General features: G+C 49.3%; 1 protein-coding gene across 4 annotated transcripts in view; it reads right to left on the reverse strand.

Annotated features, from left to right (window-relative positions):
• SLC43A1 (solute carrier family 43 member 1) overlaps window positions 1–17,673 on the reverse strand; it is a 22,963-nt gene continuing 5,290 nt past the window's right edge. For 3 of the 4 annotated variants that reach the window (XM_020974512.2, XM_020974509.2, XM_078148768.1), the window contains 13 exons: window positions 15,577–15,763; window positions 12,551–12,606; window positions 12,244–12,320; window positions 9,227–9,319; window positions 8,632–8,765; window positions 6,747–6,925; window positions 5,855–6,001; window positions 5,681–5,716; window positions 5,052–5,190; window positions 4,370–4,511; window positions 2,877–2,950; window positions 1,404–1,527; window positions 1–895 (listed from right to left, as the gene is read on the reverse strand). In XM_020974512.2, the coding sequence (XP_020830171.1) occupies window positions 755–895; window positions 1,404–1,527; window positions 2,877–2,950; window positions 4,370–4,511; window positions 5,052–5,190; window positions 5,681–5,716; window positions 5,855–6,001; window positions 6,747–6,925; window positions 8,632–8,765; window positions 9,227–9,319; window positions 12,244–12,320; window positions 12,551–12,606; window positions 15,577–15,763 (1,529 nt within the window). In that variant the 3' untranslated portion in view covers window positions 1–754. The other variant, XM_078148769.1, reaches the window with a different exon arrangement.

The raw sequence follows: 17,673 nt of genomic DNA on the forward strand, positions 1-17,673 counted from the left end.
TTCAGGGCTCAGCTGGGACTGTGTCCCATTTAATGCCAAAGAGTTTGGGGGGGAGTGAGAGCGGTGGGAAAAAGGGGGGAATGACTGTGCGTGGAAAGTTCCCACGTAGCAGCTCTGCCCTGAGGCACGTACATACGCAAGCATCTCTCGCTTCCCTTTTTATTTCCAGCGTGCCAACCACGGTGGCAGCAGCCACAGCAGTGGCGACAAGGAGGGAACCTGCCCTCCCACCATCAAAGTCAGGCTCCCCTTCTAGGCTCTGGCCCAGATGCCCATTCTGGACGCAACCCTACTGTCCCTGTGCAGGGGGCGGGAGGCCACCCTATGGCTCTCGTCCCCAGAAATGTCTGTCACCAGGCTGCCTCCTCTATCCACATAGAGCAACAGCTATCCCTAGCCTTAGGCGGCCATGTGGTTTCAAGAGAAAAAGAAAACAAGTCTTTCCCCCTTGGATCTGCTAATGAAGCCCTCTAGCCTGGCCTCCATCAGCAGAGCATTTCTGTGTGGGTTTTTTTTTTCCTTTTGGTGGTTGTGGGGTGCTTTGGTTTTTTGGGGTTTTTTTTTTGGTTTGAGTTTTTTGGGTTTTTTCTTTTTTGGTTTTGACTTTTTTGCAAGTTCCTACAAAAATAGAACTCATGTATTTATAAATCCATGTCCCGTGGCTACGTGCATATGTTGCAGGTAGAAACTCCAAGCTGGGGCAGTTCCTCCTGTTCTCCCTGGGAATACCGAGTGGGGGCATTCTTTCCCCCAACTAGGCAACTGTTTCCTGAAAACGGTACACCTCCGAAGCCTTCCAGGAGTGGAACCTTTTCTTCAGCTTCGCTCGATAGAAGAAGAGGTAGGAGGGCAGCAGGTATCCCAGGAGGGAGAAGAAGAGCAGACCCAAATTCACCTGAGGGAAGGGAAAGAGGGGGCATTCATCAGGCAGAGATACAGCATGATACGGCGGCAAGTCTGCCAGACTTGACTGAAGAAGGCCTGGATTCAAAACCCAGCTCTGCTCCTGTTTCTTTGTGTGACCTTGGACAGTTCACTTCCTTTCCCTGGACCTCAGTTTTTCCATCTGAACAACGAAGTAGCGGTTGGACTAGTTGACAATTGGCAAGTCTTAAAGGCCGCCCAATCCAAACGTATTTTTAGTACAAGTGGAAAAGAAGAGAAACAATTTCCCCAAGGCTTCATAAAAAGCAAGCTGTGGCAGTGGAACTCAAGTCTTCAGACTCTTCAGATCCAGAACTCTTTCCACTCTGTCATCAAACCCAGCAATACCTGAACCTCTCCCTCAGCCCCTGAGGAGGAGGGCCAGAGGGGGTGAAAGGCTACAGCCCTTCCTTCAACTCTTCAGCCCTCCCCTCCTTCATCAGCCCGCTCCCCACCAGGGGCCCAATGCCCACTCTTACCCAGAAAGGGTCTCCGTGTAAAGGTCCCAACATCACCATGAAAAGGGGCTGTTGCAAAAGAGCAAATATAGCACTGATGGTGGACTGCAAGCCAGTCAGGGTCCCAAAGTGATTAGAAGGAAACCTGTCGATTAAAGGGGCCCAAAGCCCCAGATTCATGACGCATTCTCTCTTACAGTACAACAGAGACACACACATACCCCAACATTATGGAGAACAGCAAGACAGTGACAGCTAAATTATGGTCATTTGAAGGAGGTAGGAATGTTTAGGGCAACTTGAGTTCAAATATGGCCTCAGACATCCACTAGATGAGTGACCCTGGGCAAGTCACTTAGCCCTATTTGCCTCAGTTTCCTCATCTGTAAAATAGTCTGGAGAAGGAAATGCCAACCACTCCATTCATTATCTTTGTCAAGAAAACCCCAAATGGGGCAGCTAGGTGACCCAGTGAATACAGCACCGGCCCTGAAGTCAGGAGGACCTGAGTTCAAATCCTACCTCAGACCAAACACTTGACAGATACTAGCTGTGTGACCATGAGCAAGTCACTTAACCCCAATTGCCTTAAAAAAAAAAAAAGGAATCCAAACGGAGTCAAGAAGAATCTGAAATAACCGAACAGCAATATTTAATCTGGAGAAGAGAAGTTAACGGGAGGCAGTGGTCTTCTAATATATGAAGGATTGTCTGTTGTACAGAAGACTTTGTTCAATGTTCCTCCAAAAGGCAGAACCGTGGCCCATAACAGGAGAACAAGCAGGATGCAAAATTGTATCTCAGCATAGGCATTTAGCTCAGCATAGGACCTAGGGATCAACTCTAGCTATTGAGCAAGGGATGTGAAAAGAGGTCCTGAGCTTCCCATGACTAGCAAAGACTAGCAGAGGTAAAACCATTCCTGAATTAGGAGGTAGGCTCTTAACCTAGGGACTCAATGTACTTGGTTTTTAATATTTTGCCACATATATTTGAATAAAATTGGCTTCCTTTGTCATCTTGTGCATTATATTTTATCCATTTAAAAATATTATTCTGAGAGTGAGTCCTCAAGCTTCTAAGATAAGAGGTGTTCTACCTGCTATAAGTTTTTCCCCTCTCCGATGGATGCTTCACATGGCCACAAAAGTAATGTCTCTAAGGGGTCCCACGACACCCACCAAACGTTCTGAATCCTGAACTGGGAGTTCTATTTAGATCAGCAAAACTCTGAAATTCTATGAGCTAAAATTCTACCTGCAGGGGGAACAGGGATTAGTGGAATATACCCCAGCTCATGAGATGATGAACATTAAAGGAGACCAGAAAGCTCTTCTGGTCCACTTTACAGATAAGGAAACTGAGGCCCAGGAAGCTGAAGACAGCAGCCTAGTAACATAAAGGTGGTAAAGAACAGGGGTTGGAGCCAAATCCAGATCCCCAAAGCCACTCTTCTCTGTATTCTACCCCAGGGGTTCAGCCCCAGAGACTTACACAGCAGCATAGAGTCCCCCACAGGCAGAGTGGAAGAAGCCTCGAATCACTGTGTGTAGGATGAAGGATAAAAGCTGGCAACAAGAAATGGAGAAGAAGAGAGATAGGTTTGGTTTGGTTTGTTTCGTTTAACAAAGTTGTGTTAAAGCTGAGATTCTTGGGGAGGGAAACTGGTGGCAATGGTGGCACTCTGCCTGTGCACTCCTAGCCCAAACAAGTCCAAAAGAGACATTCCCCTTGGAACTGACATGCCCCATGATGAGGATGTAAAGAAACCTCCCCATTGGGAAGGGAAAGCGGGTGATACCTCCAGTCTTAAAGTGACTCAGCCAGGGAGCTGAAGTAGCTCCCACTCGTTCTGGTCTTCAGCACCTCCCACCTGAACTCTAGCAATGATTTCCTAAGCAAATTCAATGAGTTACTCTATGTAAATCGCTTTGCACACCTTGGAGCACCAAAGAAGTGCTAACTCCGATTATTGCTCCGGCTGCTTGGCCCTCTCTGGTCCATGCCCCACGGGGCCCCCAAAGTAACGAGGTGGAAATCTGTCAATCAAAGGCAGCTAAGGGGGATGGACAGTGGAAAGAGTCCTGGAGGGAAGTGATAAGGACACGAAAGTCAATTTGTCCTTTTTTTGCAGGAGATTAAAAGTTATTAGGATGTAAACTCATCCTCTGTAAGCTCACTGAAAGCATCTTTGGTACACTCTAGGAGCAGGTAGGTTGATGGGGATGATTTGTACCCAAGGGGTGTGCCAGATCTCAGAGCCAATTGCTAAATTTTCAAAGTGAGCGTTTACACCTTGGGGGCTGCTAGGTGGAGGCAGTGGACAGAGCACCAGCCCTGGAGTCAGGAAGACCGAGTTCAAATTACGGCCTCAGACACATCATACTTTCTAGCTGTGTGACTCTGGGCAAGTCACTTAACCCCAGTTGCCTCACTTTAAAAAAAAAAAAAAGGACAAACATTACAAATTAGGCTTTGGTTTATTTGTTTTGTTGATTGTTTAGACTTAAGAAAGTGAAGGAGGAAATGTTAGTCATGTAAATTAACCGTGAAAGTGTGTCCTGGATACATTTCTTCCCTGGCTAGTGGGGAGCCAGCCAACTCCTTTGAGTACCTCATCTTGTCCCCATGTGATTTAGATCCCCTATTCCAGGTTTGTGTTTATAATTATTGTTGTTGCTGCTGTTATCATAAATCTATGCCCCTCATTTATCAGATAAGGAATGGGAGGCCCATACTGCTGAAGTGACTCGCCCTTGGTCACAAAAGCAACAAGTAAGAAAGCCAGGATTCAAACCCAGGCCTTCCAACCCTACTTTCCCTGCATCGGGTCTTTTTCAGGATCCCCCATGCCTGCTCACACCCAGGCTGAGTGCTAGAAAAGGAACTGTAAGGAGTTGGCCCATAGCATTCCATGAAGAAGGCAGGAAGTAAAGGTAGGTAACAGTCCAGGGATGGGGCAGGGTAAGGGTAGTAGATAAGGTTACCTGCAAGTGTAAGCTGTGAATGAGGCAGGTGATCCCAAAGACCACAAGCAGAGTGTTGGTCAAAAGAAAGGCGTAGATAGCATTGGTGAGCTTCTGGATCTTTCCATAACGAATTCTAGTCCCCTGCTTAGCAATACCATCCCTGTCAAGATCAAAGAGTCACCCTGGGCTCTGGAGATCCACCTACTTCTCTGACTAGGGGTTGGATAGGCATAGCAATGGCCTACCCATTCTTTCCTCTGGGCTGCCATGACGGAACCAAGGAAGCTCATCAGGTTATCTGCCACTGACCCAGCCTGGCAGGCAGAAGTGCCCTAGAGCTGGCTCCTTACTCCTCCATCCTAGGCCTTGTCCAGATAAAGCCCAGGATGGGAGGATCCCACACAAAGAAGGAAGTGGGAGTGGGGTGAAAACAAGAAGCCCTGGACAAAATGGGACCCCACCAGCAAGAGAAGCACAGGATAAAGACTTCATTAGCCCTGGGCAAAGTTGGCAAAGGGCCAGCTCCAACTGGCCTTTTGGGCTGTTCCTGTTGGGCCTCCTGCCTGACCAATCCTTTGCAAGAGTGGTCCAGGGATAAAGGACATAATCTCTTTGCTAGCAGAGTTATCCATGGGAGCTCTCCAGCAGTCAAATCCATCCCACCCCAACTCCAGATAAGACTGCCCTTCTCCGGGGTTACCTGGCGACTTCTGGGATGCGGGCCTCACTAGGGGCGTCAACACATTCCTTGATTCGCCAGTCCATGATGTAGCCAATTAAAGGACAGGTGAGGAGACACAGCAGCTGCATGGCACCAAAGACGGAGGAGTAGAACCCAACTGGCGCCGGCAAGAGGAAAAGTGAGATGAGGAGATGTCAATGAGGATGCGCTCCGGCAGGCACTGTCTGCTCTGCCTGAGGCGACTCTCCCCTGGCAGGGCAAAGGAGAGGAGCAAGAAATCTCTGAAAGGCCCTTTCCCTGATCTGACTGAGACGCCCAAATCCTCAAGGATCTCAAGGTACTTCTAAGGCTAGGAGGCTATCCTTAGAACTGGGTGGGAGAGCCGATGCAGCTGATACACGGAGTAAGCTCAACACTGTCTTCTGTAAAATGTAAGAGCTGTCCAAGATGGTTGGCAGGAGACCTTCTGTCTCTGCCCTTTTACCTTCCAAGGCCCTGTCTCGCTCTGATATTTGAGGTTCTAAGATTCCCTCTAGCTCTGACTTTCTAGGGTCTAAGAATCTCCTCTAGCTCTGACAGCTGTGGCTTCATGGACATATAAGATTCTGATAGCCCCATGTCCTCTTACCCCACTGGAGACCACATACCTTGCTCCTTCATATCATATTCCTCCTTCTCTGTCTCTGTGGACAGTTGGGAATGGGGAGAAGACAGAAAGAGAGACATAAACACAGAGTATTGAACAGAGGGATGAGCACCCCTTCCCCTCACCCAGCGTGTCTTTTCCTATATCCTCCCTCCTTCCCAGAAGAAATCCTTACCCAGCTTTTGGCCACCAGTTATCAAGAACTCCAGCATCTTGTTCATGGAGGCCATGTAGAAGATCACCCGAAGTTGGGTCATACCCATGGTAAGGAGACTCCAGAGAAATAGGGGGGAAAAGAGGCTTTTCCGAAAGGGGACAGATTCTGCAACAAGAAGAGGGGAGCCCCTCCCTGAACCCAGATGGCAGGATCTCCGCCCCCCACCTGCCTTCAAGTCCTGATCTTCCATCTCTTCCTTTCCCTGCCTCCTGCCTTAGCGCGTGTAAGTCCTACACACAGGCCAAAAAGAAGCATCTGGACACCTCCCTGGTGGTCCTTGGACAATTTGTCTTTGAGGCAATTCCTCCCACCTGATATCCGTGCAGCCAGGTCCTCATGTCTGGAATGCCAACCCTGCTTGTCCTTCCAGGTCCGCCTCTATCACGAAGCCTCTCCTTTCTCTTCCTTCCTCCATCACTCTTCCCTCTCCCCAAGGTGGAAGTGTTTTCTCCCTCCTGCTATTCCTCTAGCATTTTGGCTTTTCCCTTTTCCCATCTTACTCTAGCCCAGAAACAAGGGCAGTGGCACGAGTGCAGCTCCTACTGTCCACCAGCAGAGGGACCCATCAAGCTAGGCGCTAAGGTGCCCACTCCCAGAGACTGTGACCAGAGTCCAGTGATGCAAGAGGCCCTGGGATTGCAGGGGGCTGGGGAAAGTGGCAGCTGCCAAGAGCTATACTGACGACGCCCAAAGGCTTTGTCTCAGTGTCTGGGAGACCCCACCCACCCAACCCCTTCCCAGCATCCATGCACAATCCTGTAATCCAACAGCGGGTCCCTGCAGCCTGAATCTCCAGGGACTCAGCTCTTGGATATGACCTGGGGAGGGGTGGGGGGGGTCTGACACTCACTCTCAGGAGTGGCAGCCACGGGGCCTTCCACCTCTTGAGATAATGAAAAGAACTCCTTTTCTTCCTGTACATCTGGGGTCTTCTGGCTCAGTTGCTGACTCGTGGTAGTGACGTGGACATGAGGACGATCACCAGTCACCTTGTGGTCTAAGGCCAGCCCATTCACCTTGATCTTTTTCCTGGAGGGAACAAGGGACAGAGAACATGGGAGATTCGAGCCTGTGGCATCTGGAACCTTCTTCCTCTAAGAAGCTGTCCCTCATTCCAGATTCACACAGAATATCACACAGCTGTAAGGGAACTCAGCAGCTACAAGGCCAGTTGATCAAACCCATGCCGACCAAGGAATTACCACCATAACATTTCCACAAGTGGCCATCCAATCTCTGCTTGAAGACCTCCAGAGAAGGGGAACCCACCAACTGTCAAGGCTGTCCACTCCAGTCTGCAATGGGGGGCAGAGACTGCACCTATGATTTCACTGTACTATGGACCTCCTTGTGCCAGTGCAGATCGGCACCCCTGTAGCTTCCTATCTTAGAGCATTCACTGTCTAGGACCCTGAGACATTTAAGTGATTGGCGAAGGATCACATAGCCAGCAGACAGGCCTTGAACCCAGATCTTCCTAGCCCTAGGCAGCCATTTCTTTCAGTTTGGGGCAGTATTACTAGTTAGGAAGTTTTTTTCTTTAAAGAGAGAATAAATTTGCCTCAGTACCTCCTACCAATTGCTCCTGATTTCACATTTAGAGGGCAAAGAGAACACTTCCAATCCCTCTTCCATTTCTTTCCTTTTTATGAGGCAATCAGGGTTAAGTGACTTGTCCAGGGTCACAGCTAGTAAGTATCTGAGGCTGGATTTGACCTCAGGTCCTTCTGACTCCAGGACTGGTGCTCTACCCACAACACCATCTAGCTCCTCCATTTCTACCACTTTTCAAATACTTAAGGACAGCTATCATTTTCCCACTAAATCTCCTCTTCTCATGTCTAAATATCCCCAGTTCCTTGAACTGTCCATCATATGGTATGGACTCAAGACCCTTCATTAGCTGATCGCCTTCCTCAATCATGGCCATCTCATCAATGTCCTTCCTAAGATGTGGTACCCAGAACTAAACATAACCCTGCTGATGCAGTCTGACCAGGGAGTCATTCAGAGGCATACATCACCTTCGAATTCCTAGAAACTTCGCCTTTCCTAATGTAGCCCGAGATCACATTAGCTCTTGGGAGGCTGCCATATGCATTTGTTCACTGAACAAGTATTCATTAAACTCCCACTCTGTGCCAGGCACTATGGATGTGGCGGTAAAAAAGAAATAGCCCCTGTCCTCAAAGAGCTTACACCAAGCACACTGATAACTCATATGAGTTTGCAGTCCAACTAAGCCCACTACTCCCAATTCAGATGCCTATACTTGGTACTCAGGGATTCTGCAGAGAGCACATTAGGAACTGAAGTGGTTTTTATATGTTTATGCTTGGCTGGCCTTTCAGAAAGAGAAACCTGTCTTCCCTTCCACAGGGATCAGGGGATTTCTATTTGGACAGGACCCTGAAGCTCTTCTAGTCCAATCCCTTCAATTTAGAGTTGGAGAAACTGAGGCTTGGAAAGAGGAAGTGACTTGCCCAAAGTCACACTACCAGCAAGTGACAGAACCAGTACTTCCATCCTGATGTCCAGTGGAGTGCAGTGAATCCAGGGCCCAATCACTGCCTCTCAAACCCAGTGAGTCTTCCTCCCAACCTTCTTTCCAGGACAGGGAGAAAGAACAGGCTTTGTTCTTCTCTTCCCAGCTGTAGCCAGCCATACACACACACACACACACACACACACACACACACACACACACACACACACATTCACACACACACTCTTACATGTAATTGGCCTCCTCTGGGGCAGGGAAGCCTTCACTGGGCCAGTTGAGGGCACAGTTGATGAAAATGAGACAGGCCAGGGCAGACCAGGTGAACATGATGACCACAAAGGACACCCCAGCATCATAGATCAGCTGCAGCATGAGACACCAGAGTCAGAAGACAGAAGAAAGAGCAACAAAGGAGTTAGAGACTAAGAAAATGATGAGGCTGTCAAAGTACTTCCCTCTCAACTACCCAGTGTCAGTATCACAGTCACTGCACATAGTGTCCAGATTTGAGGGATGAAGAAAAACGATACTGCTAATGGCTGTGACTTGCCCAGTGAATCCCAACTGGGATTCACATTCAAGTCTTCAAGCTGAGTGCTTTTTCCACTACCCTATGTTGCTTGGTTTCTAGTCCAATACTCTTTTTTTTCCCCATCAAACCACAGTCTCTCTAAATGGTGTGTGGAGGGGGCCTCTGATCTTTGAACCCTAGAAGTCCTGTAAACAGAGATAGCAGCCCCTATCCCAGCTCTTCCCTGAGGGCAGGAATAACAGGCACAGCTCATCCCACCCCACCCCAGCCTGCTGGAGGGGGCTGACTGTACCTTAATTCCAGGGAATGTGATGGCAGATGAAGCATAGGAGCCGATCATTAGGGACATGATTGTGGATTGAAGGTTTCCAAATATGTTGGGCAACTGAGGGGAAAAAATGCATAGATGAAGCAGGTTATTAGAGGCTCCCTCCATGAGGAGAATCACAAATCCTGAGAGCTGGAGGCAATCTCAGACATTCATGACCATCCCAGGATTCCGAAATAGAAAGGACCTGAAAGGTCATTGAGGGTACCTCTTTCACTTGACAAATGAGACCCAGAGAAATACAATCATTTGCTGAATGGCACCAGCTGAAGGACAACAGAGATGAGATGGAATCCCATGTCTCCCGACTCCCAGTTCTGCCATCCCTCAGTGATGCTCTACCTGGTTTCTAGCTTCCTTTATCCCTAAGGCCTCTACACATGTCATCTCAGCATCGAAGGGCCAGTGGAGGGTTGACTTAGTATTCCTGAGCCTATGACAAGACTCTTGGGCTGGGCCAAACCAAGCAGTCTTAAGGGTCCTTTCCAACTCAGAGATTCCAAGATTCGGGCCCTAACACTATTACCAGGCCAACACCCAATGCACATACATATACACACAAACCAGCAATCCCACCTGCTGCTATAGGGAGCCCAGCCTGGAGGGGAAGTCTCCCACCTGCCAAACCTTCTGCACAGACCTGACAGAAGGGACAGTGAAAGGGCCCAGGAAGGGATGGGAAGGCAAGAAGGGGAATTTATAGCATCATAGCACCATGAGACAGAGTGGGAGGAAAAAGGAGAAGCTGCTGCGTACTCTTCCGTACCCAGCACACCAGGTTAGGTCAGGCTGATTGGATTAACAGGAATTCACATAGAATCAGGTAAGGTGAGCCTTCCCAATATATTGGTGATAAAAGGAAGCCAGCTCTCCCAAATCCCAAGGAGCCTGGGTCATCTCTCAAACCTTATCAGGGAGACATGAATATAAATGTAACTAATGTGGGATCAGTGAAATTACTGGAAACGTGGGTATGCCAGAATGAAGGAGGGAGTGGTCTTTGTAAAGTCTAGGAAAAGGTGAGAAATTCACAGAATCTCAAAGTTGGAAGGGGCCTGGGGGGTCACAGAGCACAAACCATACCTGAATGACAATCCCTCTACAATATCCCACTCCCCACACCTAAAAAAAACAAAAAGTGGCCAGCCAGCCTCTGCCTGAAGAGCTGAAGGGGGTGGGGTGCAGTGTGAGCTCCCCAAAAAGCATTTTGATAGCCCCGTTTATTAGGAAGCTTGTCCTGACATAGAATCCAAAACGGCCACTTTGACACTGGTTCTGCCCTTAGGGAGTGAGTGAGTCCCTTACCCAGGCCCAGGAAAAGGAGGCTAGGACTCTGATGGAGGTGCTCAGGCTAGAAACCTAACCCAGAGTTTAAGCACTTCTGATGATACTCCCTCTGTTCCTGCAGATCTCAACACCTCTCCCCACCCCTCCCAGAGCTTGCACCCCATGGGCACCATGGTACCGCCTGAAACAACTCAGGGTCACCTCCAAGCCGCCAACAGGCAATGAATGGGAGAAGGACCTTAGGGCAGGTTCACCACCAAAGAAATAATTAATGACGTGTTTCGCTCAATTCAAGTCCAGCCAGGCCCCGGGGGGAAGCGGAGAACAAAATCACGGTGTCTTTTCAACCTGCTCTCTCTCCCTCCTTCCCTTCTCCCCTAGATCAGGCTCTGGGGGCCTTTCCATGAAAAAGGCTGGGAGAGGGTGGTCTAGCCTAAAAGCTAAAGACCTGGGAGCTCCAGGGCCTTGGGAAAGGAAATGGTGGTAAACTGGCTACTCACTCTGGGGCAAATGTCCCCTTGTTCCCTGTATCTGAGAGGCCAGCTGCCAGGGGTATCAAGGAAGGGTGCCAAAGTCCCAAAAAGGAGGACCCATGTCTCTCAGCATAAGGGGATGGCCAGCTTGAGGCTTCCCCAGAGGGGGAGGGAGGGCCAGTCCTGGCTTCCAGTTGGCTTACGGACTTTAGCAAACAGTGGGTCGGGAGGCACAAGCTGTCTCAACACACCCGAAACCGCGGCGGGTGCAAGGGAGGGAGAGGGAGGAGTGGTGGAGGAGGGAGGGGAGACGGGGGCGGGGCCCGGCAGCAGCAGGGAGGGCTGTCCAGTCCTTCCATTGGTCAGCGGCTCACCGCGATGGGGGGCCGGGGGAGCGGGGGGGGGGGTGAGCCACAGGGGGCCTGATGCAGGAGCCAGTTATCAGGCAGAGTTTCCTGGCCCAGGATAAGGGCTTCCTCCTCCTGCCCTCAGGGGAGGATACTGGGATTGCGCTGGACCCCTAGAGTCGGGACCTGGGGGAAGGAACAGGGATTGAGAAGAGAAAGGGGGAGGGGAGAGGATGTGGACCGGGAGAGGAAGGAGCCAGAGAGCAGTAAGGTGGGGGTGGGGGGTGAAAAAGTAAAGAAAAAGGGAAGGAAGAAAGGTGGGAAGAGGGAAAGGAGGGAAGGAGGAAAGCACCCAATCTTGTGCCCGGGAGGCAGAGGGGAGTAGGAGCTAAGAAGGGACGGAGACGAAGGCGCACGAAAAGGCCAGTCTGGGTGCCTTTGGCTTCATGCCCCTCACGCCCAGGGAGCGAAAGGGAGGCGGCATTTCTCATTCCTGGGAGTTGTGCAATGTCCCGGGGCAGGAGTGAAACGCTACCCCTTCGGGGTGGGAGAGAGTCCGCCCAAAGCACCCGGAAGAGCCAAAACCACACAGATAAACATGGCCTAGGCTGAGCCCCCTCAGCCTGAGCGCTGCCTCGCTGACCCCCACAGACACCCCCCCTCGACCCAGCACACGGTACCACCGCCACTCCTCCCGTCCCCCAACCCTCCCCCACACATCACCACCACATCTGGGCAGACACACGTCAAAGGTCTGCTCCCTCGGGCTCTCGTCCCCCACCACACCTAGGCGCAACTGCACTCTGCCCTTGACTCCCCTTCTAAGCTGTACCCCATCACCGCCGGCAGCTCCCGGCGAGTGCCCAGAACTCACAGTGAGCGAAGTGAAGGTCAGACAGATGCCACCGAAGCCATTCAGAGACAAGGCCAGAAAGATGAGCGGAGACAAAACTAGAGGCCGGATACAGAGAGAGCTAGGTGTGAGAGCAAAGTCGGGGCAGCACGTGGAGAGGGTGGGACAGGTGCTGCTTGCCATCCCAACCCCAAGAGCCCCTAGGCTGCTTTCCCTCCAGATATCTGCAATATTAGGTTCCCAGGGTGGGGGGCCATAGCAAGGGGAAAAGTGGGACTGTGCCCTGGGGAAAAGGAATAGGGAAGGGCTGACCTCAGAGGGATCTCACCTAAGGGATTCTGAGAGGCCAGAGCCATCAGTGCACAGGAGGCTGCGAAGCTGGAGCTGTGGAGACAACGGGGTGGTAAAAGATGGTGGAGAGGGATAATAATCCTGGATGATGATGATAGCCTCATTCTTATATCATGGTTTACAGTTTGCTAAAAGCTTTCCTCAATACAACTCTTCCGCTTTAACAAATCAATCTAGACCCACAGTCCTTCTCCTTCGCTCTAGTCCCCCATTACCACATGCTTACTGGTCATCTCCATCACTAGCTGTCCAAAGCAGACTTACTTCTCTATTTTCTCTTCTTTCTTTTTCTCTGTTACAAGGGATGGTTCTCCGGATGGAAGTGGGTGCGACGGAATGCTTAGAAATGCAAGTGATGTCAAGACAAATGCTATCAATACGATGGTTTGTTTTGGAAGAAAGGATACCAAGAGAATCACAGAGATAAATTCTGCTATTCCATTCCCATGCCTTTAAAAAACAACAACAACGACGACTAGGGCAGCTAGGTGGCGCAGTGGACAGAGCACCAGCCCTGGAGTCGGGGACCTGAGTTAAAATCCTGCCTCAAAGAACACTTACTAGCTGTGTGATCCTGGGCAAGTCATTTAACCTCAAAAGCCTAAAAACAAAACAAAACAAAACCACACAACCAAAATAACTTATTCTCCTCACACCTCACTCCTGAAGTAGCTTCTTAACTATCTGTTTCTGTTGAGGATCCCATCCCTCGAAACCTTGTAAACCTCAGCGTCTGGTCTTCAACTCTCCATAGCACCACATACCCAATCAGGCCAAGTCTGGGTGATTCTGCCTTCACATATTTCTAGCATGTGACCCCGCCTTACTGAAATTGAGTCCCTAAGGTTGTCATCACTTGTCACTCTGCCATTGGAAGGCATTAGTCTTCTAATTGTCCCCCCATCCACCCAAATCAAGTCTCACCTATATTTGATCCATCTGCCACAGTGATATTCCTAAAGGTCTGACCATGTCACTGCCCTTCCCCCACTTAAGAAGCTCCAAGTGGCCCCCTTGTGCCCCTAGGATAAAATACAAACTTCTCTATCTGGCATTTCAAGCCCATCTGACTGCAGACCACCTTACTGCACATTACCTCAGGAATTTCACACTCCAGCTGACCTGCCTGTTCTTCACTATATGTGGCATTCCATCTCCCACTCTATGACTTTGTAGAGACTCTCCCCAATGTCTGAAATGCTTTCTCTCCTTACTTCTTTTTTCCTAGGAACCCCTCAGAACCTCTTTAAGGTTCAGCTCAGGGGCTACCTTCCCCCCCCCCCAGCTGCTAGGACCCTCCCTGATGACTTATCTGTGTATATATTTGGTTTTTTTCTTCTTCCCACTAATAGAATGTAAGCTCCTTGAGAGCGGGGACCATTTCATTTTTGTCTTTGTAACCCCAGTGCCAAGCATGGCACCTTATAGTAGGTGCTTAATAAATGCTTGTGAATTGACTTGATCATTCTCTTTAGAGGTGGAAGGGATAGTGGAGATCATCCAGACCAACTTCCCTCCCATTTTACAGGAACCTAAGGGCCAGAGAGATCATAAGATCATGGATTTAGAGTCAGAAGGGACCTTTCTAGTCCAATCCTTTTATTTAACAGATGAGAGACTGAGGCCTGAGGAAGCCAAATGTCTTTCTCAATGTCATGCAGGTAGTAAATGATAGAATCAGAACTCGAACTCTGGTCCTCTGACTCTTTGTTGTTGTTCAGTCTTGTCTGACTCTTCTTGATCCCATTTGGGATTTTCTTGGCAAAGATACTGGAGTGGTTTGCCATTTCCTTCTCCGGCTCTTTTGGCAGATGAGGAAACTGCGGCAAACAGAGTTAAGAGACTTGCCCAGGATCACACAGCTAGTAAGTATCTGAGGCCCAATTTGAACTTATCTAGCCACTGTACCCACTGCCTGCCTAAAGTTAGGTTGGAAGGATTCTCTCCCTCCTCAAACGGAGCATTTGTCTGCTCTCTCCTTTCTTTTCATTGTCATTATTGTCATCACCACCACCATCATCGATGGATAGCATTTATGTATCTCTTTAAGGTTTACAAAGTACTTTACATATATTATCTCATTTGATCCTCACAACAACACAATGTTATTATTATCCCAATTTTATAGAAATGAGGACTTGCCCAGGACCACCCAGTTAGTAAGTGCCCAAGCCAGGATTCTATCTACTTAACTAACTCCCTTCCTCAGACTGGATTTATAACATGGACATGTTGTATTCCCTTCTATTAAATTATAGGCACCTTGAAAGTAGGAAGTTCCTTCTCTCTGTCTCTAGCATCTAGAACAGAGTATTCCATGTAGCAGGGCTTGAGAAATCCTTAATTGTTCATTGTGGTAAGTACTGCTTGAAAAGATAACTAATTTCATCAGTTGTCCCCAAGACAGTGGGAACTCTTTCATGCCTTCAGAGAGAGTTTCATGAATCACAGAAGCCAAAAATTCATTGCTCCCTCCCTGTCTCTTTCTGTCCGGCAATTCTCTTTGACCTTTCCTTTGCCTTGTGTCATTTTCCAACTTAGGGGTTATCTATGTATATGCCTCACCCTGCCTAAGAGATTATAAAGTCCTTAAGGACAACAATAGGTTAATAAATGTTTGCTAAATTGAATAGAATCATCTGGTAGCCAACCTTCTGTTGACAAACATCCTTGAAATATATCAGTCCAGTCATCAACCCAGACACAATCACTGTGCCTATATCTGAAGCCCATACATTAGGCATGGGTATTACTAATCCCACTTTGCAGCTGAGATAACTGAGGCTCAGAGAGAAGAAAGAACACCCCTACACAAAGGTGGAGTGAGTGACTTGTTCACCATCACATACCCTATGTAGAGAAAAGGCTCAAATCCAGGCCTTCTGACCAAGTGCTCAACGCTTAGCACACTGCCTTCTGTGAACAGCTTTGGACGAGTCTCTGTTCCCAGGTCCTCTCCAGGACCCCCTCCCCTGGACTGTGGTGGCCATTCCCCTTCTTTACCTGCCAACCAGGCGAAGAGGTCGGGGCCCAAATCGGTCCATGAGGATGCCCAGGGGCAAGGTGGTGGCGCTCAGAACAAAGGAGCCGATGGTGAAGCCCAGGTTCAACATTTCCTCCTGACTCTCACAGGTGGGCCACTGATGCTCGACTGAATGCTGGCCCTCACTACTGTTGGTGCCATTCTTCTCTGGGGAAGACATGAAGAGGCATTCGGAGACTTAAGAAACATTAAAGCACTGACTATGTGCTCGGCACTGAGGGCACAAAGACAAAAATGAAAAGAGTCCCTGCCCCCAAAGAGCTGACTTTCTTCTGGAGAGAACCATGCATATACAGAGAAGGAAATACGAGACGACTCTGATGTCAGTTTGGCTCAGCGCTCCTGTGGAGGAGAAAATGCTCTGACCAGCAGAGATGAGGATTCTCCTGTCTGAATGGCAGTTATATTTTTCATGAACTTAAACACTGGCTCTTACCAGCTCAGTTTGGATTATTCCACATCTCCCTCCTCCACCCTGCTACCCCCCTACCCCCAGTGCCCAAGAGACATAAACTAAGGCATAAGGCTCCTGAGTTTGAACGCTGCCAAGCAAAGCGAGTTGCAACCAAACCATGAGGGCTAGAAACCACTTTTAGACCTCTGCTCATGTTAATTGCAACTGAAGAGAACATTCAAGTGTGATTTCACACATACGTGCATGCGTACGCGCGCGCGCACACACACACACACACACACACACACACACTTTGCAGGATAAGGAAATTGCTAGGTCAAAGTGGATAGAGTGCCAATCTGTCTGGCCTCAGACACTTCCTAGCTGTGTGACCCTGGGCAAGTCACTTAACTCTGTTTGCTTCAGTGTCCTCATCTGTAAAAATGAGCCGGAGAAGGAAATGGCAAACCACTCCAGTATCTTTGCCAAGAAAACCTTAAATGGGGTCACAAAGAATCTGACCTGACTGAGCAAGAAGTCATATTGGGGCCCAGAAAAGGCAAGACAGCTGATCTGAATCTCCTGTCTTCCAGCCAGGCATCTCTCTAGCAGATCCCTCCCTCCATATTTATGCACCTGGAAGCACTCACTCAGGAACACACACACACACACACACACACACACACACCACACACACACACACACACACACGCACGCATGCCTACACTACAAGCGTTCTTAAAGTTTGTTTTTTGGTGTTTTTTTTTTTGAGTGGCTACCTGCCTTATCATTCCACCTAGACCAAGCTCAGAACTTCAGAATCTCCGAGCTCAAAGGGATCTCAGAAGGGCCCGGAGCGCAACCCCCACGGGGCCCATCTGAAGAAGGGGTGCCTTCTTCGCTAAGGCTGAGACTGAGGAGCTTTCACGAAGGGAGGCTTCGAGTGGCAACGCCTTCCACTTGGGGCCAGTTCTGATTCCTTGCCCTGTTTTTTACCTTTCGTCCGTCAAGCTGAAATCTACAGCTTTGGCCTTCCACTCACCGTTCCTCCAGTGTGGCCTGCTGAGGGCAAACTTGTCTGATCGCTTTTCAGTGGCCTTCCACTCTTCGTGACCCCATCTGGGGTTTTCTTGGCAAAGATACCGGAGTGGTTTGCCATTTCCTTCTCCAGCTCATGTTGTTGTTGTTAAGTAGTTTCAGTCATGTCCGACTCTTCGTGAACCATCTAGTTGCCCTTCCGGCTCATTTTACAGATGAGGAACTGAGGCAAACAGGATTAAGTGACTTGCCCAAGGTCACACGGCTGGCAAGTTTTTGAGGCTGGATTTGGACTCATGAAGATAAAACTCAAGGCACTTTGCCACCTAGCTGCCCTGAGGTCAAGCAGCACTAGCCTAATCCCTTCTGTATCATTCTACCACCTAGTAAAGTGCTGGGCACACATGTGCTTAATAAAGAGTTGGTGACTTATATTTTGGATGCTACCACGCCCGTCCTCCCCCAAATTCGGAGTAACAGAGTCACCTTCTGCCTCGGACCCCAATTCTGGGGTGATGGCATTGCCCCAGGGAGAAAGCGCCATTCCAAAAAATGAAGATGGCGGATAGGGCGGGAGAATAACAAGGAAGGACTAAATTGGGGAAGCTGGGGGGTCATTAGGAAG

Source organism: Phascolarctos cinereus, unplaced genomic scaffold, assembly GCF_003287225.1.
Source record: "Phascolarctos cinereus isolate Bilbo 61053 unplaced genomic scaffold, phaCin_HiC Scaffold_9;HRSCAF=440, whole genome shotgun sequence".
NCBI lineage: Eukaryota > Metazoa > Chordata > Mammalia > Diprotodontia > Phascolarctidae > Phascolarctos > Phascolarctos cinereus.